Source organism: Morus notabilis, unplaced genomic scaffold (assembly GCF_000414095.1).
Source record: "Morus notabilis unplaced genomic scaffold, ASM41409v2 Scaffold179, whole genome shotgun sequence".
NCBI lineage: Eukaryota > Viridiplantae > Streptophyta > Magnoliopsida > Rosales > Moraceae > Morus > Morus notabilis.
The window spans coordinates 689,011-713,733 of NW_010360916.1; the positions used below are offsets into that span (position 1 = coordinate 689,011).

The 24,723-nt window shown below is 31.9% G+C and overlaps 1 protein-coding gene across 1 annotated transcript; it reads right to left on the reverse strand.

Annotated features, from left to right (window-relative positions):
- Positions 1 to 521: 521 nt before the first annotated feature.
- On the reverse strand, positions 522 to 6,690 carry LOC21406737 (translation initiation factor IF-2). The gene is made up of 5 exons (XM_010097694.2): positions 6,552 to 6,690; positions 4,954 to 5,353; positions 3,778 to 4,818; positions 1,140 to 1,217; positions 522 to 1,008 (listed from the first exon to the last, which is right to left on the reverse strand). Exons 2-5 carry the CDS (start codon positions 5,194 to 5,196, stop codon positions 847 to 849), a joined length of 1,524 nt encoding a protein of 507 aa, XP_010095996.1. The 5' UTR covers positions 5,197 to 5,353; positions 6,552 to 6,690; the 3' UTR covers positions 522 to 846.
- Positions 6,691 to 24,723: the final 18,033 nt, after the last annotated feature.

Here is a 24,723-nt window from a genome sequence, read left to right on the forward strand (position 1 = left end):
ATATCGCTTGATACATGTGTGTGTCTATATATATATATATATATATATATATATATATATATATATATATATATATGAAACCACCAACATAGTGTACTTTGGGCTTTCTGAACCTTCTCCTTCCCAGCCGAGATATTTACATGAAAAAGGAGAACGATGGCCTAACATTCACATGGCTTTGGTACTCCCTACCGTGCCAAATTACGCCATCAAAAAGTACATTGTGATGGATTTTTCAAAACCATCCTAGTAACGTCATAAAGGTCATGACGCCCCTCATGAGAAAGCATGATCGTACTTTTGAGCCATTGGGTAGACGCAGAAAGGTAAATATGCAATGCCCCAATGGCCAATGGTCCTGCATACCTGAAAGCACACCACATCCAATCTTTGCTTGAACTTTTGCTTACAGACGAACCTGTAGTTAGGAAGAAAAAAACTTATCTAACCAACGGAAGTATGCCCGGAAATACTACTTCATGGCGAACCGATGCAGCCTTAACTGCGAGCGCCTGCAAACTGTAAATAAACCTTTTGGGACTAAATTGAAATGGGATATTACCAAGCTTAGCAGTTCATCAACCTGCACTGTGATCTTGTAAACATGTGATTCAAAGACTTCTTTTCAAATGCACTAAAGCTAAACTAAAATGCAATAAACGACGGGGAGAGCAGGTCATTGGTCATCCTAAATTGTACAGACAACAAACATCTTGGACAAGGAGGTCATCATCGAAAGAAACAGTTAGTTTTTCTACCATCCTATTTCCTTTACAGATCCCTTAGCTTTTCCAGATCCGCACCAATGAAGCAATATCATTGCACACAGGATCAATAAAACTCGGATTAATTTTGCAGCAAAGTATTTTGAACTTCATCTCTTAGTGGGGCATTAATGTCCAGTGTAGCAAGCTCTTCTAATTCTTGCACTGCTGCGATTGCGGTAACAGGACTTTCATGAGTTAACTGAGGCTTTAGCGTGCCGGCAGCTTGCTTGACTTTCGATTGCTGCAAATAACATTACGACAGCACAATCACCACCACATATCATTGTATTACTACCAGAAATAATAACAAAAATAAAAATAACAAGAAAAGGGAACTAAAAAAACTAACTAATGAGAATAGTTTAAACTTACGAAGTAATCCAGTTTTCGCTTGAGATCCGCATTTGCAGCAACTAGGGAATCAGATGCTACAGTCGACATCACTGCATTCTTTTTCCCCACAAAACCAAAGAAAAATGATAGTAAGTTCAACTTAAGCATGTTGTTAAAGACGAGAACAAAAAATAAAGAGATAATGTTAAGAGAAAACTTAAATTTCAAATTTCCAACGTCCAAAAAGCAAAATATTGAGATAAAATTATCACATTCTTTGGGATGCTCATTATTTTGTGGTCTATTTCTTCATTTCTAGCACATATCCCGCATGCTGCTTATCTTATACAGCCTAAGTTTATGAGAACAGTGTCTCCCTCTACTACAATACAAATCCACGGTTAAATGATATTTAGACAGTAAAGAAAAAAAAAAACAAAACAAAACAAAACTGAACAGAATGAAGCATGACAGCTAACCAATGGTCAGGCCCGCACCATGAACAAGAAATCTGATTCTAAGTTAAAGTGGAATCTAGAACTAAATAAAATTAATCCCATATCCAATATTAGGACACGTTTTTCAAAAAAAAATTAGGACACATGCCGGCCATTTAATCATACGTAGGTGCATGCATGAACCTATTTCTCTTAATTATTGAGCAGTCATAGTTTCTCAAAACACAAATTTTGTCTATCATAACTAAATCTTATCTTTATAAGAAGGAAATTCCAGCTCAAATAATTGAATCTTAATTTAAGAAAATTTATCCCATATCTTGGAACATGCGCCATACCACTTGTTCAGACAAAAGTGCACATCTACAAGTTTACATACTCAGTCTACGTGTTAAAATAGAATTTCTTGCCCTTAGAATAAACCATCCTAGGAGGAAAACATGAAGAGACAAAATTAAGAGCAACCAGTTGTCAACCCCAACCGATGAAAGAAATTCTGCATTTAACACTAACATAAAAAATTCATTTTTACACCCTGTATTTTAATGTTATTAAAATAAAGATGATTATCCCATATCTAAAAAAAAGCTTTAACAAAAAAAGCTTTAACAAGAATCAATTACTCTGGGACAATTCTCTGTACAACTTAATCCGGCAATAGTGCACAATGTACTTTTAGGAGGAAGCAAGATTGCAAGAACCAAACTCATGAATAAAAAATAAGGATCATTCTCACCTATACCCTGAACTTTAGGGTCATTCCCATTTGGCCCAAACTTTAAAAACTATGACCTTGCCCCTGAATTTTGAATCAATGCCACTAACCCCCTTATGCTAGAATTTTCCGTTCAAACCAGACGGAATAGGAGGGGGTTAAGTGCAGCCACATTGTCTTGTTACATTTGTATTTAACAAAAATTCTAACAAAAGAGGTTAAGTGGGACTAATTAGGCCCGTTCATTTCACCGATTCGAGTTTAGAATTCGAGTTTTGCTACAGTAAAAAACTCTCATAAACAGTCACATCTAACTTTTTTACTACAGTAAAAAGCTCTCACATAAAGTCACATCTCAACTCGAATTAAAAATTCGAATCAGCGACTAAACGGGCCCCAAGTTCAAAGGCATAGTGGGAGTTTTGTTTGAGGGGCAAAGTGGGAATGACAATAAAGATCAGGGGGACAGATGAGATTGATCCAAAAAGTAGTAATGATGACTACGAAGTCTGAGACAAATAATAATATCTATCTTCCAGCAGGAGCTACTTATTAAAAAGAAAAAATCAAGAGCTACGCTTTTATCCAAAATTATGGACTGGACAAAACCGTAAACATATAAGCTAATTTCAAACTAAATTATTCCTTTGCCTAAGAAATGATCTAACGTTTCAAAATAGATTGTTAACATTAAAATTATTTTAAACAGGAACTGAAGTACAAAACATGACTGATTTAAAAAAAAAAAAAAGGGGGGGGGGGGGGGGGAGCGAGTGAAAGATTTCAAAAATATATTAAACTGTATGACACGCACACAGAGAAAAATGTACTTTGAAAAAATATAGATTCACTATGGCAAAATCAATATGAAGTTATATAGACATATCTCCTGGTAATTTTTAAGAACAGAATACACCTACTTTTCCTCTATTGAGATTGATTTTCCTGAATATAATTCATGCACTAACGTGTCAGTGTCGACATACACTCGACATACATATTAACGACCTATTTCAACTGAAATGTAGATATACTCTTTAGAAACATTACCGCCTCTAAGATAATAAAATGTATAAGCGACCTATTTCAGCTGAAATGTAGATATACAATTTGAAAGCATTACTGCCTCTAAGATAATAAATTACAAAAGAAAAATCCAATAACCTAATTCAACTTGAAAATATCCAAATCTTTACATAGATGCTTAATTATTTCAGTCCTCTTAGGCACAGATTCATAAATTTCTCGCTCATTTTGGATATCACTATACATCTTGTCAAATTATTTATTTCTGTAACTTCGAATATCAGCCTAACAACACTAAATGGTCTGATTTTTCGTGCATGATTTTCCACAATGAAGAACAAGATTTATCATAAACATGAAAAGATTTATATATTTATTTCCTATTATACTTGAGCGAATCTTAACTTTCAGTAAATAAACTGGAGATTGAGAGAAGATTTGTAGCGTCAAAATCTACCATAACCAAATAATTACTCACCTTTCTGGGCCGCCCCACAGACCTACCAGTACGATTCTTTATTTTGTTGAGACCAGAAACCTTGGGCGGCCGACCACGCCTTTTCCCAGATATTATCCCAACACCAGCAGTAGTACCAGCCGGGACAGCATTCTTCTTGGGCCTCCCTCTGGTCCTTGGAGTAACAGCTAATATATTAGGAATACTGTTTTGGTCAACTACACCAACCACAGGCACATTTGTAGCATATGGAATGATCATGGTCTTGGGCTCTGCTTTAGATGGGCGTCCAGGGCTCCTCTTAGGGCCCAATACTCCCGTAACAGACTTGGGCTTCCGAGGATGCCCTGGACTCTTCTTTGGCAGCCTATTTCCCACCAATTTAGACTTAGAACCAGGTGGACGACCTCGGCCCCTAGGGACAAACCCAGCCACTCCTTGTGCTACTCCAACATTCACAGCTTTCCCCGGGCGTCCAGGCCGTTTCTTCGCCGATGCAGAATTGGGCTCATCCATGAGTCCCAGAGCAACTAACACTGGCTGAGAATTGGGCTGAACTTGGGGCTGGGCGGTGGTCTGGCCATTGAACTGAATGGTTGGCTGGGAAGCTGGCTGTACATTGAACTGGACAGCATGCGGTGGAATAGGCTGGCTGCCAGTGGGCTGTGCAACAGGCTGGCTAGTGGGCAGCATAATAGGCTGGACACCTGGCTGTAGAATAGGCTGGATAGTGGTCTGAACAATGGGATCAGCATTGGGATTAAGCTTGGCCTTTGGAGGACGCCCCCTGCCTCTAGGAGTCCCAGTGGTAGGAAGAGTCAAAGCCTGTGAAGCAGTAGCTGAAGAATCTGATTTAGGGAGGTTATACGGCTTCTTAGGGAGCTTATACGACTTCTTAACCATAACGAGGAGACCATTGTTCTTCAAGCGCTTGAGATGGTTAGTCAACAAGGCTGAGTGAGTAGAAGGGAGGCCCATATAGGCTTGCTCTATATATTTGGCTATGGCCCTCTTGCTCGATCCATCCCTCTCCTTCAATGCTCCAATTGCTGAATATATCATCTGCCAAAACATTAAATTATTTCATCAAACTAAAGTATAAATAATAAGATAATGGTCTGTGAGCGAGAGGAAAGACAAGGCTCATGGAGTGCGACTGAGAGAGAATCAACAAGTTAATTTCAAAAAGAGGCGAACCTCAGCATATGGTGGGTGATGAGGATTGGGGGAGGGGCCATTGCCAGGGCCTGCAGTTGGAGTGGGGTTAGCAACCGGATGGTTTAAGCTATTTTGAACTTCTTCATGGGCACCAATAGGAATTGTATTGACGATGTTCGGGGCTGCAAAAGTGGTGTTAATGGTAGCAGTATTGGCGGATGGAGGTTGTGGTGGTGGTTGTTGTTGTGGTGGCAGTGGCAGTGATGGTGGAAATGTCTCCATATATCAAGAGAGTTGATAGTAATGTAGGATGAAGTGAAAGTCTTTCAAGGAAATTGGAGTTTCCAGAAAACGGAAGGTTTCCACCTCCAGAAAACAAGGGAATTTGAAAACTAAATAGGTAAAATATAAGACAATCACGTTTTCTCCATGAAATATCCTGCAAAACAGACCTCTCTTGAGTTACCTTTAAAAAAATTCTACTTGATAACTATGACAACAAAAGGTAAGAGAGAAACATCACCACAAAAAAAGCAATAGCTGTAACTATTTAATAAACGAAACTCCCATCTTCAAGTTCACAGAATAACTGCCAAGTTCGAGTTATTTCAAAATCAAACGAATTAAGAATTAACATTTTGGTCAAGATTAGAGAAATCTAGATTCAATGAAGCAATAGGCCATTGCGTTTAGCTGCAATTTCGAGTTCCATCAAGATGAAATCATGAAATTTTATTGACTCAAACAAACAAGAACCAATAATCAATCAACATAAAATATATAGAATTAGACCGCAAACAGTACATCTCATTGTGTCCATTGGAAACCCAAACACACAAAAAATGTGTTTTTCGCGGTTGAAATCTGTCTACTAATATTCCATATTGAGAAAGAAGATTTCCTTCGTAAGCTACATCCAGGAAAGCATTAAGAAGCGAGCTCACCAATCACCTGATTTTTCACTTTGTGACCACCCACATTCCCCACTAGTTAATGAAAACAAACAATCAATATTCAATAATGTAACTACACTGTTCAAAATCCCATAATTTGATCCTCAAATTCTATTGGGGACCATGAAACATTTAAAAAGAAAAAATTCTTGAAAACGAACTCCTTTTATGAATAATAATACTGTGACAACTGAAACAAAACGCACTCACACAAACACGCCTTCCTGACAGGTTACATCACTACTCAGAGGCTTCTTTCTCACTTAAATCCGAAATACGTAAAGCTCTAATAAAGATTCTATAATCAATAAAAACGAAAAATTATCACTTTGTGGGTATACAAAGTTAAATGAGCGTGAAGAAACAAGAAACATAACAAACGGATCTACAAAGTTAAACCTAACTCTCATATTCAGTAGCAAAGAAAGCAACCGTCCAAGTAAAGTAGAATAACGCGACTTAAACCTTCTTTCTCCGACATTTTCTCGCAAACCAAACAAAGCCCAGAATCCCCTCAACTAGTCAGTACTCAGTAAGGAAAAAAAAAAAAAAAAACAAGAAGAAGAAGAAAAAGAAGGGCTTCATAAAATTTTTTCGGCAGCACAAAACGGAAGCTCAGAAAATTTGGGATTAGGGTTTCATTTCTTGGTTTTCTTAATTTCAAAATCAAAGAGAGATTTTTACCTCTGGGTATTCTACGCTAGCAAGGACGAAAGATTGTGTTTCTCAGGAGCAGCCGATGATTTCCATGAAAGTAATTTGTTGTTTTCGAGAGAGAAGAGAAGAAAAAAAAAGTGAAAGTGAGAGAAAACAAGAAGACCCAAAAATGAGAGACCCCGAGGAGGTCAGGTCAGGTGAGGCTTTTCGATTCAACGGGATCTGGAAACGTCCCCTCGTGACGTTACTATCCCTTCTGTCTTACGTTATTTACAGAGAATCTCAACTTTAACGGAAGCAATTGAAAGGGTAGTTTTGTATTTTCACATTCCATAATATCTTTAGTCTTATCCTATCCCCCTCCGTTTGTGCTTGACCTTTGTTTTCGGTAATTTTATACCCAAAAAAAAAAACGCAAATCTGATCTCTTTTTCTTTTTTTCTTTTTTTCCCGATCGCAATTCTGCGAATTTTTTACAATTTGAGATTTGAGACCTGCGATAGTTCTAAGTGAGCAGAGGCGTTTGTAAAAGTTACATAGGACTGTTTTGAGTAGTATATTTTAACGGTTAAATTTAATTAAAATTAAATAAGATTAAAAGAAATATGTAGAATAAATAATTTTTAATGTAGATTTGATGGTTAAAAATTTTTAAAAAAATAAAATTATCAGTAATTCTATTTTTTTAATCTTATGTGAGAAACTCTCAAGTTACGTGAATGAAAAGCTTAGGGCTTGTTTTTTTGGAGTTTAATTTGAGTATAATTTTTTAGTTGAATTTGAGTTATAACTTAAGTTGAACTTGTAACTTGAGTTTGTGTTTGGTTGTGTACATTTGAGTTATGGTTTGAGATAAGAATCTTTTTGAGTTTGTGTTTGAGTGAGTTAAAACTTGAATTTGTATTTAGATAGTATTTTAATAAAAACTCAATGCTGATGAAAAATTTTAATATGGTATATGGGTCTGGTTTTATTCGTCTTTTCGTTGTCAACGCATAGAAAAAAAATCATCTCAATCAGAATTAAAACGAAAAAGTTATAGCATTTTTAAGAATAGAAAAATAGTGTTCATTAACTTGAGTTCGAGTTTCTGAACTCGAGTTGAAGGGGAAACTTGAACTCGAGTTTTAGGGCCCGTTTAGTTCGCTGATTCGAGTTTTTAATTCGAGTTGAGATGTGATTTTATGTGAGAGCTTTTTACTGTAGCAAAAAAGTTAGATTTGATTGTTTGTGAGAGCTTTTTACTGTAGCAAAACTCGAATTCTAAACTCGAATCAGCGAAATGAACGGGTTTCAAACTCGAGTTCAAACTTAAAAGAACATGAACTCGAATAAAGTTATAACTCGAGTTACTTTTTTTAAGTTTTTCACTCAAAAATTAGCTCCCCGAAGCCCCTTAATTATTCACCTTTTAACATAAATAGATTCTTTAGAGCATGTTATTTTGCTCCACCATTAAGAATAATTGTTTTTACTAGCTTTTTAACGGTCATATATATGTAGATCCGTATTAAAAATTTACAGTACTACACAGAACTATTTTTATTGCAGATCTAACCATTAAAAAATTAATCTAATAGTAAAAATACAATTTCTACTGGTAGGTAGAGCAAGATAGTTTATTCCACCATAAAAATTCTCTAGCATAAAATAAGAAGTTCAAATAAAATTTAATATAATTTTTTGGGCTCATTAATTAGTTTGGAGAAACAAACAGGGCTAATTAGAGAAAATTTTCTCATAGACGAAAGGAAAAAGATCATTATTTTTTTTTATTAAACACACTCTCTCTTTTTTTTCTTTCCTCTCACTACAACTAGCACACATTGTCGCCACCCTTATTCCAAGTCCGACGTTGCCCTATCCTAGAACTGTATGTTCACTCGTCACCATCAAGCACTCATTGACGTTGTCACCGCCCCTATTCCAAGTCCGACGTTGCCCTACCCTATAGTTGTATGTTCACTCGTCTCCATCGAGCACTCATTGATGCCGAGTCACAGAGCTCTTTTTTTTATCTCGTGGCGATGACCCAGACGAACAATTATCATTGGTGGAGAGTGTAAAGAAGGGATCGACCTCATGTTACTCTCTTACTTCGATGTTCAACCTCCGAGCTCCCTCTTTCATTTTGAGAACTAGTGGCGTCGAAACCGTCAATGTGCGATCACAAGCGGGGATCACTGTTTGGTTGCAGCATAAGAGATGGCGAAAGTGGAAGATAGAAATAGACGAATGAAAACATAGGAGAATAAATTAGGGTTTTAAGCATAGGGGCACTTTTTTTTTATTGTACATAAGGATTAGTAAACCGATAGTTTACCAATGTTCAACTGAAGGCCACAAGATTAGTAGTAACTGAAAATGATTAAAATTGACCTTGTATGACCAACTATCTTCGGTCAAAGTTTACATATGTCGATTCTGTTGGTGATTTTTGCAATATAAAAAGACTAGTCGGTTTGATGGACTACCTATAAGAAAATAATCCAGACTAACTCTAAGAAGCTGTCCACTAAACTAAGGAAATTATGTAATTTCCTTGAGCATATATTTAGTGTGTGTTTGGAAGGAGGGATAGATTGGTGGAGGGATAAGGGTGTGGAAAATAAAATATAACTTTATTTGGTAGGGTGGAAAGAGCGGAGGAAGAGAAAATGCAGAGGGTAATTTTGACAAGTGCCTTTTAAAATAGTATTATTAAGGATTTTTGAGTCTCAACATTAGCCTATTGAATTTTGCCCATTTAGAGTAAGTAATTTGACAGATTATTATTTATAATTTGACGAATTATGTTGGCGACGGATCTCCGGTCATTGATGGCAGGTCTCCGATCACCAGTGGCGGGCGTAATTTGACAAATTACTATATATGATTTGACAGATTATTATTAAAGGGGTAACCTATCAAAACAAAAAATAAAATAAAACTGCAAAATAAAATGTGATTTAAGGGTCAATTTTTACAATTTTCTCAAGGTAAAGGGGTTGTGAATCCTTTGAGCCCACAAAATTGTTTCCTAAGGACTGAGAAAGGGTGAAGCAAAAAAAATGGTTGTTATTCTCATATTGACCTTCGTCAATCTAAGAATTTCCTAAAAACTCTTGAGAGATTTTAGCTTGACTTTTGTATTATTCTCTATTACTACAGTTATGTTATCGATTGATACGTAAATGAAAATTATCACATGCTATTTTCTTTTTTCTTTTTTAATCTAGCATTGATACACAAGCATATGTTTATGTTTATACAAACATATATAAAATATGTCTAATATCTTCTATAAGTCTCGCAACTGTAATTTCCTTTTCATTCTTTATTTTCTTTTTCTAAATCTTTTATGATAAAGTCTAACATATACTATTGGTAATGTTTAAATCAAGTAGTATTCTTAACTTCAAAAAATATTAATAATCAAACTCCTCACTATATTGTTACTATATTTTCGTTAAAAATCTTATTTGTTCCCTAAAACCATTTGGCTTCAATAAGTTAAAATGGACAAATTAATGTTTTAAACTTATATAATTTAATTCAATATATATAACAAGCAGATACTAAAGTGATGCATAGCTATTTGTAAAATGTAAGTTGATTATTATGTAATTAGTTTTGATGATTGTTTGTATTTTATTGTAAGTCTTTTAGTTTATAAGATTTTTGTGCCAAATTGAAATAAGATTCTGAATTCTTTTTCTACATACATGATACGTGCATACATAAATAAGATATATGTTTTTCTAATTTCATTTTTTATATTTCAGACTTGTTACTTTACCAATCCATCCCTTTTTTGCCCCGTTAATTTCACCGATTCGAATTTAGAATTCAAGTTTTGCAACAGTAAAAAGCTCTCAGAAACAGTCAAATCTAACTTTTTTGCTACAGTAAAAAACTCACATAAAATCATATGTCAACTCGAATCAGCGAACTAAACAGACCCTTAAACTGTTAAAATATGGGTCAACAATAGTTTTATACTTTAACAATAACATATTTAAGTTGTCGCTTCTTTAATACTCAAAGTCACCCGTTGCCATGGTCATCCTCTAGATAACCATCGGTGGTCTACCCAGTGACCAGCAGTCGTCATTCCCCGCCTAATTCATTTTACTCGATGAGTTTGTGTCCTCTACCTAAGTCAGACGTCGAAATTGACGTGCGCTCGCAAATCGTGACTGGTGCAGTGGCTGTAGTCATTCATTGGATGACCATCGACAAGTTAATTGAGCCAATTGTACAACAATAGCTTGTTGAGAGAATAATGCAGAGATGTTGAGATAGGCTTCTTGAATGACGGAATCTGAGGTTAGTGATTCTGTTCCATGAGCTTTTTGGTTTTAGTAAGGAGGACCAAGACCTTAAAAGAAATAGCATATAATAAAGGTCCCTGTTTAGAAAGGTATTTTGTACGTATAATTAGAACAAAGCAAATACGAGTGTTCAACGACCATGCTACGAAGCTTAATAGGGCAAAAACACAATAGTAATCTGATAGATTACCAATGTTCAACTGCGAGATTAGCAATCTGGCTCTGAATATTAAGGGATTGTTTAGATGACTGGTTAGAAGCTGCTTCTGTCTACCTGAAATCAAAAGGCTGCAGGCTGCTACTATTTAAAAAAAAAAAAGTGAGAAAATGGATAATTTATCTTGAGAGTGCATAAATCTGGACATTTACCTTTTACTCTTAATAAATACTCTTTTGTTAGTGTAATTGTTTGACTAAAAAAGTTATGAATCAATAGTAAATGGTAAAAATCTTAATTCATACACTTTTAATGAGTATTTATCAAGATTACCCATAAACAGTTCGATGCTTTATTAAAAGTATTTTTACTCTCCACGAGAGTTTCTTAATGTGGCTTCTTAAAAAAGATCTTTTAAATTGTTGATAAAACTTTTATATAACTCAGGTAATATATTATAAATTTCATTATAATATTTTTACTGCTTCTTAGGACATTTTAAAATTATCTTGACTCATTTAAGTTGTTTTAAAAATATGATTCTAAACACTTATTAAAAATATACAACTGTTATTTATTTATTTTTTTACAAATTAAATGTAAAAGCAAAAATCTACTAAAGGAACTTTAAGGATATGTTTGGTAGGAATGATAGATGAAGGGAGGGAGAGGGGTGAAGGGAGAGCGTGAATCCCCTATTTAGTAGGAAGGAGAAGAGGAGGGAGAGGAGATATAGAGGGAGAGAGTCTCCTTTCGGATCCATCATTTTGGATCTTTCCATCAATAGAATGATCTAACAAATCCACTCAAATTTAAATAAAAATTACTTTTTCACCCTTCAAAATAAATTATTAAAAAATAATAAAATTGACAATATAGTAATTAAGTAAATAATTATCATTCATCATTTCAACTCTACCTCCATCCAACCAAACAACATGAAGGAATACTATAATCCTCTGTATCATTCCTACTCTCCATCCTTACAACTCTTTTCATCACTCCAACCAAACGGAGCCTAAAAATCGCCTTAACCGGTTACCACGATAATCCACTAGATAGCTCATAGTCATCAGCCAGACGTAACCATGTGCTTTAACTGTCTGTAATGAAGGAGAGGAATGGATGGTGCATACTTTTTGATGAAAGTGTGTGTAGTTTTAATGGTTACTCAAATATTTACTCATCAATAGGTATCATTATTTTAGCCGTAAAATATTAATCTAACGATTATAAGAAATTATATAATCGACCAAAAAAATTATGACAATTAATGGAACTGGATTCTTATCACACCATGTTATTAAAATTTTATATTTTGTGATAACTACTGATAGAAACGTAACCATTGAAACCCCGTCCACATATATATATATATATGTTATTGTGTATATTTATTTTTTATATGGTACATGATAACAAAATAAGAAGAAGAAAAAAACACCTCAAAATAAAAAATATAAAGAATCTATCTATTTTGTTGCTTCTTTTTAGTAAATTTTAACGCACTTTTTTTTCATAATTCGAATCACAGCTCAAACTTTATTATAATAGTGTTATCTCTCATAAAAATTTAAATTAAATTTTTTTATTACAATGTTTATTCTCAAACAAAACTAGCAATTTACTTTTAAACTCAAGTTATCCATTTAAAAAGAAACCACTCCTAAAAATATTTTAAAAAAGCCCAACCCTTTCTCTATGCATTCGAAAACCAGCTCTCTTTCATGCCTGCCGAAAGAGGCCCGCCAAAACTCTCTCTCTCTCTCTCTCTCTAATTTTTCATGAGCTTTCGGGCTTGTTCTTTTAGAGTTTAACTTGAGTATAATTCTTGAGTTGAATTTGAGTTATAACTTGAGTTTGTCTTTGGTTGTGTACATTTGAGTTATGGTTTGAGATAAGAATCTTTTTGAGTTTGTGTTTGAGTGAGTCAAAACTTGAATTTGTATTTAGATAGTATTTTAATAAAAACTCAATGCTGATGAAAAATTTTAATAGGGTATATAGGTCGGGTTTTATTCGTCTTTTCGTTGTCAACGCATAGAAAAAAAAATAATCTCAATCAGAATTAAAACAAAAAAATTATAACATTTTTAATAATAGAAAAAATAATGTTCATTAATTTGAGTTCGAGTTTCTGAACTCAAGTTGAAAGGAAACTTGAACTCGAGTTTTAGTCTTAAACTCGAGTTTTAGTCTTAAACTCGAGTTTAAACTTGAGTTTAAACTTAAAAGAACATAAACTCGAATAAAATTGTAGCTCAAATTGCTTTTTTTTAACTTTTTCACTCAAAAGAACAAGCCATTCGTCTCTCTAAAAAATCTGCTTGAACCCCTACAAGAAAAAACTCTCTAATCTGATCGGAAATCTTTTCTGGTTTCAATCCTTCATCTTAAAATTTTTTTTCTTTGTTTGGCTACCAATCGATTGAATATTGGTTAGTTAAGTGGATCCCAAAAAATGCATATCAAATGTTCGTCGAAATGCCAATATTCATTGGTTTACTCTTTTGCATTAGTGTCCTGATCTTGTTTTTTGGTATTTATTTTCTTGTCATGAATTTTTTTACCAAGCCACTAATCAGGTGTGCACAAATCAATGTTTTTTTAATGCTCTGTTTACTCCAATTAGGATATCCTTTGGTGAGTGGGCGTGTTTTTTTTTTTTTTTTTTTTTTTGTGCTTCTTTAAAGATTAAATAAGATTAATTTAAAATTTTGACGATAAAATGAGAATTTTATTTAAAATGACTCCACAGTTTAGGAGCACCTGTGATAATTTTTTTTTTTTTTTTTCAAGTGGACTTTTCGATGTAACCTTAGGAACATGTTTGTTCGTCTTCGTTTTCCCTGTTGAATTGAGCTATTTTACTTCATAATATTGGTGATCTTTTTCCTGCTTAAAAATAGAAAAAATGCCACCACTCGCTGTGTCTCTTGACTCTCTTCCTTTGCAATCATAAGTTGGACTTGCCATTGTGATATCCGTTCATTTTATCGATTCGAGTCTTACTACAGTAAAAAGTTCTCATAAATAATCACATTTAATTTTTTGCTACAGTAAAAAACTCTCACATAAAATTACATCTCAACTCAAATTAAAAACTCGAACCAGCGAACTAAACGAGTCTTTAGTTATAGTTGTTTCAGAAAAACTTAATCAGAGAACTAAATGAATCCTTAGCTATAGTTGTTTCAGAAAAAAAAAGGGAATGTTTGGTTGGAGGATTCAAACCATGATTTGAATTATGGTTCATTGTTCGCTACAGTGTTTTCTCTCACAAAAAATATATATAAATCGAAAATAGTTATAATCACATGATTCTAATCCGTGAATCAACCGTCTCCTTTCTTGAACAAGAAACTTGTCCAACAATAAAGCTTCAGAGTTACAAGGACTTTTCTATCTCATGTATTTGAATAAAATGATAATTGATGTTACATTAATCTACTTTAGGCTTTTTAGTCCTGATGGTTCCCAATATAATTATAAAGCGAAGAATCATTCTCAATATTGACTCTTTCTAAAAACCTTCTTTTTTTTCGGTCTCTTTCCAGTCTAAAAATTCATGAAGTAGCGTTTCCACTTGTAATCCTTGGTAACAATCGCAACTTCTTTATAGTTGGCCGTGAATTATTCAATTTACGGGTTATTGCTTTTCAGGTAGTGTTGATAGGGCTCCGTTTGTTTTATACGTTTTAAATTATATGTGCGTTTAAAATTCGTTTTAAAATAATTTTATTTTCTATATGAAAATATAAATGAAAACGTTTTCAATCTTAGATAAAAATCATTTCTGAAAATGCGTTTGGTAGTTTTATTCTGAGATTATTTTCGATAAAAGAAAAAATAGAAATGTCGTTTGGTAATTCATTTATACTGATCCTAAAACTTTTCTCATTAAATGTTTCTTTGTTCCCAATAGGAACCTTCAGGTGATATATTCTTAATTTTCACTTCTTTTCCTTTCCACAGAACATTCTTTCACCCCAAAAAAAATTCCCTGCGAACTCTTCTCCTTCAATGGATTTCTTCAAGTCCGTCTTTTCTCCTTCAATGGATTTCTTGTCCGTTTTTTCTCCTTCAATGGATTTCTTCAAGTCCGTCTTCACCGACAAATCCTTGGAGCCCTCCGACTCTGACGAGCCCCAAAACGGTGACGCTCCCTCCTACCGTAAGGATCTCAAGGAGTTTGGCTCTGGCCTGAGGATGGAGACGGCGGTGATCCGCGATGCCTCCTCATGCGCCGTCAAGGACCTCCCAGCGTCACTCGAGATCGGCGCCACCGTCACTCAGGAGTCGCTTGAATCGGTCGGCCAAGCGATTGATGGCATCGGAAGCTCCGTTTGGAAACCGACGGCCGACATCATTTCTCAAGGCAAGCATTCACTTTTGGCCGTCGCCGACGAAGACTCCGACGCTTTTGGCCAACTGAGACAACTTGTTCCGAACAATGTTGATTACGAGAAAAAGGTTCAAATTTGGTGAGGTTCGAGGAAATAGTGAGAAGAAAATTAAAACGGGAAAAGGAAAACGACTCAAATTTGTTTTTAGAAATTGGGTGATTTTGTGAGAAAGGCCAAAAACGCTTTCAATTTTATTTTTGGTTGATGATTGCTCAAAACGCAATTCTAAGATGATTTTCATTTTTTCTCCTCAAAAAACATGAAAACGTTTTCAGAATGGACAAATAGGCACTATGACTCTAGTTATGTTACAGTACTTTTTTTTTTACAAAAAATTTGAATAAAAAAAGTTTCCTCTAATAATTTTATCATAAAATTTGAATTTAAAATCAAAATTACTGACTTAAACGTATAAAAAAAATGAGTCATTAGTACTTCATAGAATGACAATTTCAAATAAAAAAAGTTTCCTCTAATAATTTTATCATAAAATTTGAATTTAAAATCAAAATTACTGACGTAAACGTATAAAAAAAATGAGTCATTAGTACTTCATAGAATGACAATTTCTAGATCATAACTCGATGGCTGAAGCAATTACACACAAATGCCTATAGCATAGTGATCTGTTGTCAATAATACCCCGCAATATGTATGCTTTTTTGCGAAAGCTTGTTTATATGTTATTTAACTCTTTAATGCGACTTTTTGGTACAAAACAGAGGGACATTTTGTGTGAAAAGGTTCTATTAATCAGGAGATTCACTTTATAACATGTCTTACAAATTGAAATGTTAATATCATTTATTCTGTCACTTTTTTTTTTATCACTTTCTGCATTAACTGTGAAATGTTAATATCATTTATTCTGTCACTTTTTTTATCACTTTCTGCATTAACTGTTTAACACGTAAATTTTACTGTCTTATTTTTTATTTAAATAATAATATATTAGTAGAGTTAACGTGTCAAACAATAAATACAGAAAGTGACAAAAAAATAACAGAAAGTTCAATTTTAAGAAATCTTATATAAGGGACGGATTTATGTAATTAGAATTAATATTTGGGACTTTTTTGTGATTAAAAAACAAATGAGATAATTTTAACATTAAATAGATCTTACACTTTTTTGTGTTGTGATAAAAATACATAAGAGGATTTTATTTTGATATTATCATTAAGAAAAATCCTTGCATATTCCACACGAACATCAACACTTACCTTATGATTATCTCAAGGCTTCAACCGTGCTAATACTTCTCCAACATAACATTTAAATGCCAACAAAAACCCATGTAATGTTCTAAACTCACCGTAAATAAATAATTGTTGGATTACTGACATTTAAAGTTTAGAATAATGAGGTTGGAGTTTTTAAAAAGTAAAATAGGAATGTGTCTACAGTCCAAAGTTTAGAGCTCAAATGAGAATAATTCTTATTTCAAAGTTAAAATGCTAAATAAATTATAAAAAAAACCATACTACCATATAAATTAAAAATTTTGTGGACCATGGGCCTTAAAAGGTGAACGAAGCTGCAATTACAAGATAGGTCCACGCGGAAAAAAAAAAAAGAAAAAAAATCCAATTCTGACATAGCAGTTGCATGTAAAGAGAATTTTAAGGGTTTTGGTTATGGGCGTTTAGTCCGTTAATTTAAATTTTTAAATCGAGTTAAGATATGATTTTATATGAAAATTTTATATTATAATAAAAAAATTAGATGTCATTATTTTTAAAATTTTTTTACTGTAACAAAACTCAAATTCTTAAAATAAACGGGGCCTAATTTCACTCATATGGTTTCATGAGAAATTAGAAGAAAATGAGAGATAATTAAAGAAAAATAGTTGCTCTACTATTTTCATATAAAAATTTGGTTTAATTTATGCCGGCAAAAAAAAAAAAACCTAAAAATCAACCACCTTGCTATTTTACGTTGTATGAAACTTTAGCTTGTATATATATATATATAAAGAAACTAAAAAAAAAGGGTGTAATCTTGCTACGATACTCAAAATTTCCTAAAATTTGTTGAGCCATTTTATGAGGTTTTTTTTTTTTTTTTTTTTTTTCAAGAGATTGAAATCTCGATTAGCTTCCATTTATCGCCTATAATTTTTTTTTGGTAGGACTAATAAATACAAAATAAATAAAAAAACACAATAAGGACGGGAATATTTGAGAAATAATTCTCGACGGGCAGTAATGTCCATGGCACGTGAGCGATCGAATTCAGTTTCTATATATATATATATATATATATTGTCTCATTGTCTGTTTATTAGGCAAATTTTACAAGAGACAAAAGGCTATTCCATTTCTGACAGCAGCCACCTAAAAGGGCGACCACCGCTTAAAGTTTGCACACATCAACCAATTAAGCAAACATAAATTAGGTGGGCTGTATTTGATCCCTGCACAGACCTTCCTAATTAACTGCGTTGAAATTTCAAATCTTTTGTCCCCCCAGATGTTTTGGATTATCCACACCCTCCATTAATTTTAGATTCAAGATTTAAATGAGGCTAATTTAATTATGATTATAGAATTAGAATTAGAATTTATAATTTTAAATTTAAATTATTATTATAAAATTATAATTTAAAATTAGAGATTTATTAATTATTATTCACGGTTCACTACAGTGTTTTCTTTCATAAAAAATACACGTAAATTAAAAATTATTCTAATCACATGATTCTAATTCATGAACCAAACGCGAGGGGGTGGTTTTAGAATCATGAGTGATTCTGGTTTAAAACATCACATCAGACTTCGAATTATGATTCAGAATTATCCAAACTAAATATTGATTCTGAATCATGATTCAAAATTACTGTAAATAAAAATTTTAAATTAAAATTCAGAATCATAATTCTAGATCCATCTACTAAACGAACCCTCAGTAACTAAAATAATGTTTAAACAATTAGATCACGTATCCCATTATAATTGATTAAATACCAATTAATATGATTTTTTAGACAACAAATTTAACTCCATTATTTTCCGAGGTCCCCATTCAAACTATGCAAGTTTGAGGATCTTAAGGTTGACACGTTTGTTACTTTCCTTCCTTATATATTTTATCATTAATGTCATTATCGTCATCATTGCAATTATTACTACTCCCATAGATATCATTGTTGCATATATGTTTTGTGCGTCCTTGGATTGCTACAGAAATGGAGTTAATTTTCTTGTTATATCCTCCCTCTTATCCTTCACTTTGGTGAAGGTTCAATCTTGAGTATCGTCAATGATCTTAAGTGTATAGATTTAGAATCATGATTTAAAATTATTCTTAATTTATGAGTATTTTTTTATAAAAAAAATATTATAACAAATCACGAATCATAATTTAAATCATGATATGAATACACTAACTAAACGCACCCATAATACCTCAAGATGACAAGAAAAAGGGCACAAAATTATATGAGGAGTACTAAATGCATACTCTGTTATAGATTCTCTTATAATTGTTATTCTCTTTTCTTGACATGTGTCATCTCATTTTTTTGAAACAAACAAACTCAATAATAAACCAGTTCTTTCAACCATAATTACAAGAGTGTCATTTTCCCTTTAATCCCATATATTTTATCCGTGAACTATTTGTGTTTATTTTTTCATCTATTATGTAGAAGATTGAAACCTTATTTTTTTCACCTATTATATAGAGTTACAATTCAGTTTTATGCAAATACTGAAAACTCCAATGCAGAGCAATATTAAATTAAGCGCAAGTTTTTTTTTTTTTTTTTTTGTATATAAAGAAAACTTAAATATATACACAAATATATCAAACGTTAAAATATACTTATAATATATAAATACAAATGTATATGATATATAAATATAACATAAGAAAATATGTTTACGTTGCGCTATATTATATATTCATGTATAAATATATTTAATCTGTAAGCTAATACATAATATAATAAAGCTATAATACACATATATATGTTTATTATATATACAAATAAATATACCCTTTATTTTGAAAGACGTATAAACATATCTTTTGTTATTGTTAAAAAATTAAATGTTTTATTAATTAATAAAGGTAAACCTTTGTTTTTTGTTTTGCTCAAAACATCAACGATTGAAAATGTTATGTATCATTTTGAAATAGTATTGCAACAATACACATTTTGTCTTTCGGGTGGATTCTGATTAGAATTATCCAACTTGATAGTAAAATAAAGAAAAAAGAAAAGAGAAACTAGAAATTAAAAAAGCAACAATTTTCTTTTTCTTTTTTTTTTAACTAAAATATTTACGTCATTGTTAAAAATTTAGAACCAAAACTAGGATGCATTCTGGTAAACAACAGATAAAAAAAAAACGTGAAGTGAATATTTGTAAACAATTTGTGTAGAAAATGTGGAATCCTAGGCTTAGTTCGTAAAGGGCATGGCACTCTTGTAATTATGGTTAAAAAAAAGTGATTTATTATTAAGTTTGTTTGTTTTGAAAAATAGGATATCACATGTTAATAAAAGAGAGTAGCATTTATAAAAGAGTATATATTTAGCACTCCTCAAATTATTTATGTGCTGAAAATGTCATATCAATAATCTAATTGGTAGAGTTAACATTTTTCGATCTTATATTAGACATGTTTAGCATTATAATCTGGTAAACCCGATAATATTTTTTAATTGGAAAACTTAAAAAAAAGGCTAGTTAGGAAGAAGACTTGTTTTGAAAATGTGTCTGTACTATTTAATTAACAAGCTCGTCAACTACACTGTTATAAAACATTAAATTACCGAATATTGGCAGTCGGATAACTTCAATTATTTTAAGGTAACGTTTGATTTATGAGTTCAGAATCATAATTTAAAATTTTAATTTTTGAAATTTTAATTTTTTATAAGAAAAAAACGCTGTAGCCAAGCTATAAACCACAATCTTAAATTAAACAGAACTCTTAAAACTTGATACCCGATCTATAGATCTGGACGCTTCACGGCTGGTGTGGTAAAAATCACGTCATAAATGTAATTCATAATTGTAAAAACATCTACCCAATAGTTAATATTTTCACTATATTTACCTGATTAGTTATAAGCGCAAAGTTGCTCATATAATTTAAAAAATAACTAAAACAAAAGTATACATAATGGTCAACAATCACGAAACCGTGATCTAGATAGACTAGTCCTTTTTTTTTTTTCCTAACCGACATGTTTAGCATTATACTGTTTTTTTTTTTTTTTTTTTTTTTTTTTTTTTTTGGGTAGAACTGTTTAGCATTATATTTTAGACAAACACAAATTAGTTTCCAAAATTCAACACTTAAGAGCCTAAAAAGTATTATCGTTCCGCCTCCCCTAAAATAGTTAAATGAAAAAAGGGTGTCTGATCTTATCTAATCAAATTATCAACAGAAAAATCAATTATAAACATTAAACATCCAAATTAACTAGTCCTTAATCCTTAATAATATTATTAAACAGCACTCCATGAAGCACATCCTAAAACTGTCCGACAAATATATAGCGACGTGAGTTTTTTAGGGCTTATTCTTTTAGAGTTTAACTTGAGTATAATTCTTGAGTTGAGTTTGACTTATAATTTTAGTTAAACTTATAACTTGAGTTTGTGTTTAGTTGTGTACATTTAAATTATGGTTTGAGATAAGAATCTTTTTGAGTTTGTGTTTTTATATTTAGATAATATTTTGATAAAAACTCAATACTAATGAAAAATTTTAATAGGGTATATGGGTCGGGTTTTATTCGTCTTTTCGTTGTCAACGCATAGAAAAAAATCATATAAATCAGAATTAAAATGAAAAAGTTATAGCATTTTTAAGAATAGAAAAAATACTGTTCATAAATTTGAGTTTGAATTTCTCAAACTCGAGTTCAAACTCGAGTTTAAACTCAAATTTAAACTTAAAAAAGAACATGAACTTAAATAAAGTTATAATTCAAGTTATTTTTTTTTTAGTTTTGTTATGAGAAGAACAACCCCTTAATCAACCAAATAAGTTTTATTTATCCAGAAAGAGAAAAGAAAAAAAAAAGCGTATAAAAGTATATCTTGATTTCGGACAAAACAAAAAGGAAAGAAAAGGAATTCATAAGATATGAACAACAATTGAAATAGAATGTCCCCTTAAGAAAATTGGATTGTGGAGCTTTGCCTTTTGGTTTAGGATGTCCCTTGATCAATCACGTACTAATAATGAGTGTGTTTTGTACTACAAAAAAAATAATAGTTGTCAGAAAATGGGGACAAATGTCCACTTTCCTTCCACACAAACACAAGCATTAGTGGGCCATTCTATTTAGAATTTGGGGTTGACCTTGTTCTTAAGGAAGCAGGATGCACGATTGGCTGATTGAGACACAAAGACGCGTTCTGCGGTTAATTAATATGAAGCCCGCTAATTAATCTCGTTTCGTAAGAGAGTTTAAACCTGAATGTCGTTTGAACTTTTTAGATTAAAGATTATTTTAGTTTGTTGATTTGAGTTTTTGATGTTTAATTTATGGATTCAGAATCATAATTAAGAATCATTCTCGATTTATGTGTATTTTTTATGATAAAAAATACTGTAGCAAACCACAAACCATGATTCGAATCATGGTACGAATCTAGCAACCAAACGATGTGAAGTATGTGAGAGCTTTTTATTGTAGTAAAAAAATTAGATGTGATTGTTTCTGAGAACTTTTTACTGTAACAAAATTCGAATCGGTGAAATGAACGAGGCCCAGGTATCGTTCAAATTTGAGTTTTTAATTTGAGCTATGATATAATTTTATGTGAGAATTTTTTACTATAATAGAAAAAAAATTAGACGTGACTTTTTATGAGAGTTTTTAATCGTAATGAAATTAATATTAAAAATTTAAATCGGTGAAACTATGTGTGAGATTTTTTTAGGCTTGAACCCGCAGTTTAATCTTTTTTTTTATGTGTGTATATGAGTTTAAACGAAAATTCAATTTCTAACCCAGCTCATATAATATCAAATTGATCCCGAAGCAAGTAATCCCAAACGAAATATCGCATGAAAAGAAGAAAAGATCGAGGATTGGGAAATATTCCATTTTATACTATCTACATGCAAATATAAATATTAAGACTCCGTTCATTTCACCGATTTGAATTTAAATTTTAAATTTTATTATTTAAATTATAAATTTAAATTAACGAACTAAACTAGTCCTAATACTAAAATAAATTTTTTTTTAATTATTCTCACATCCGCATCATGGCAGATTTTTTTCGGAGACCATTTCACTAAACACCGTGAAAGCATAGTTCCCGATGAGCAAAATAAATAAATAAATAAATAAGCGCAGTTTTTAAACACTAGCATTCTAAGAAATCTTATTGCAAAGATATTAGGATTACACTAAAACAAAAGTGCTTTATGCCTTCATTGTTGTCAGCACCCACTTTATTCATGCGAATGAACATGAAAAGGAGTTATCATTGCTCTCAAACGCCTCCCATTCAAAAATAACAAAAGAATTAGGAAAACACTGACATAAATAAAAGAAAACCTAGAAAGGAACGATGAGTGAAGCATCAAAATCACACCCCCATAACTCGGAGAATAACCAAAACGTGGGAAAATTAAAGAAATTACAAAGAGACATACCCACATGAAACAGGAAACTGCCCAAACAAAGGAGGACATATGACCTGCACAAAATTTATAAAATAAAAAAGGGCTCATTATAATGACACCACTTGTGTTTTATTAAAATTACAGCAACACCTCATTGACTAAATTTAATAACAGCAAAACTACCCCGCGTTTATTTTTTATTTGATTTTTTAATAAAAAATTGTGTTAGGATGTGTTGTAATATTTTTTAAAGAGTTAACGTATAAAAATGTTAAAAAAAGTTAATGCGTTTAATTTTTTGTATTATTTTTTTGTCATTAATGTTTTAAGTTTAATTTAGACCATTTTTGTTTCATTATTAGAATAAAATTGTCCAATTCAATTTATTATTTCAATTAAATTAATTTTCATTATAATATATTTTGTCCTAATAATACACCAGATATTAAATAGTTTTTAATTGAATACGTTAGTTTAGTGGATAAAGAACATTACTAAAACAAAAGATTTTTAGGAAAAAAAATCAAAAAATATTTGTTTATATTAGAGTGAAAGTTATAGTTATAAATGTGTAAAAATTAACTAAACTCATTTTTTGATGCTAAATAAAGGCATAAACATCTTTTTTAATATTATGTACAACTTATAAACATTTTGCAAAAAGATGGGCATTTTTGGCATTTATGGTGAACTCTCAAAATGCTGCTTTTAACTATTGAATTTAATTTTTGACGGTTAGACGTTTAGATCCGTATTAAAAATTTATAACATGTCGCTCAAAACTACTCTCTTTATAAATTTAATCGTTAAAAATTTAATTTAAGAGTCAAAACCAACACTTTTACTGATAAAAACATTTAAGGAGTTTCATTATAGAAGAAGTCCAAAAAAAAAGTTCGTATGTAAGACCCGTTTAGTTCGCTAATTTGAGTTTTTAATTTAAGTTGAGATGTGACTTTATGTGAGAACTTTTTACTGTAGTTAAAAAAATAGATATGACTGTTTTTTAAAATTTTTTACTGTAATACAACTTAAATTTTAAATTTAAATCGATAAAATAAATAAGACCGTAATTTTTATAAAGAACTGTGGCTTTGTTACCGCGGTAACTTCTCCCCTTAGAAGCACTTTCAACGAAAACGGAAATGAAAGATGAAGAAAAGAGAGGAAAGAGTCTAACAACCCGTTTGGTTTATGCGGAAAAAAAAAAAAAAAAAAAAGAGAGAAAAGAAAGAGGGGAGAAAGCAAGGCGTAAGAAGAAACGAGAGAAGGAGAAGAAGAAGGGAAAAGAAAAACGAAAAAGAAAAGAAAGAGGGGAGAGACACGTGGAGAGTGGGGAGGGGAAATTGGCGGATGCCACTAAAAATGGCGAAGACATTGGATTGGACACATCCATCGCCATTTCTGTCTTCCTTCCATTCCAACTGTTTGGTCTGTTAGCGCTTTTAGGAGCCAAATGCGGAATCAAAGAGCATCCTGTTGAATCTTCTGTTATTCAAACCTTAACCAAACATTAAAAAAACAAAAAAAAACAACAACAACAAACAAGGAAAAAAAAAAAAAAAAAAACACAGAAACAAAGAAAAAGCAAGTCATTTTTACGAATCAACCTTTTCTGCTTTCCCCATCAATCTAACAGCTCCAAACACTTTTTTTTTTGTTTTTTGTTTTTTCTTTCAAAATCTGAAACAACCCCATTTCATCCAACCCAAAAG

Excerpts from the sequence above, each read along its gene's own strand:
- LOC21406737 (XM_010097694.2), bottom strand. The coding sequence starts at position 5,196 with ATGGAGACATTTCCACCATCACTGCCACTGCCACCACAACAACAACCA. Across the intron at positions 4,819-4,953 it reads ATCACCCACCATATGCTGAG|ATGATATATTCAGCAATTGG; the intron begins GTTCGCCTCTTT and ends ATGTTTTGGCAG. Across the intron at positions 1,218-3,777 it reads CTGTGGGGCGGCCCAGAAAG|AATGCAGTGATGTCGACTGT; the intron begins GTGAGTAATTAT and ends GTGGGGAAAAAG.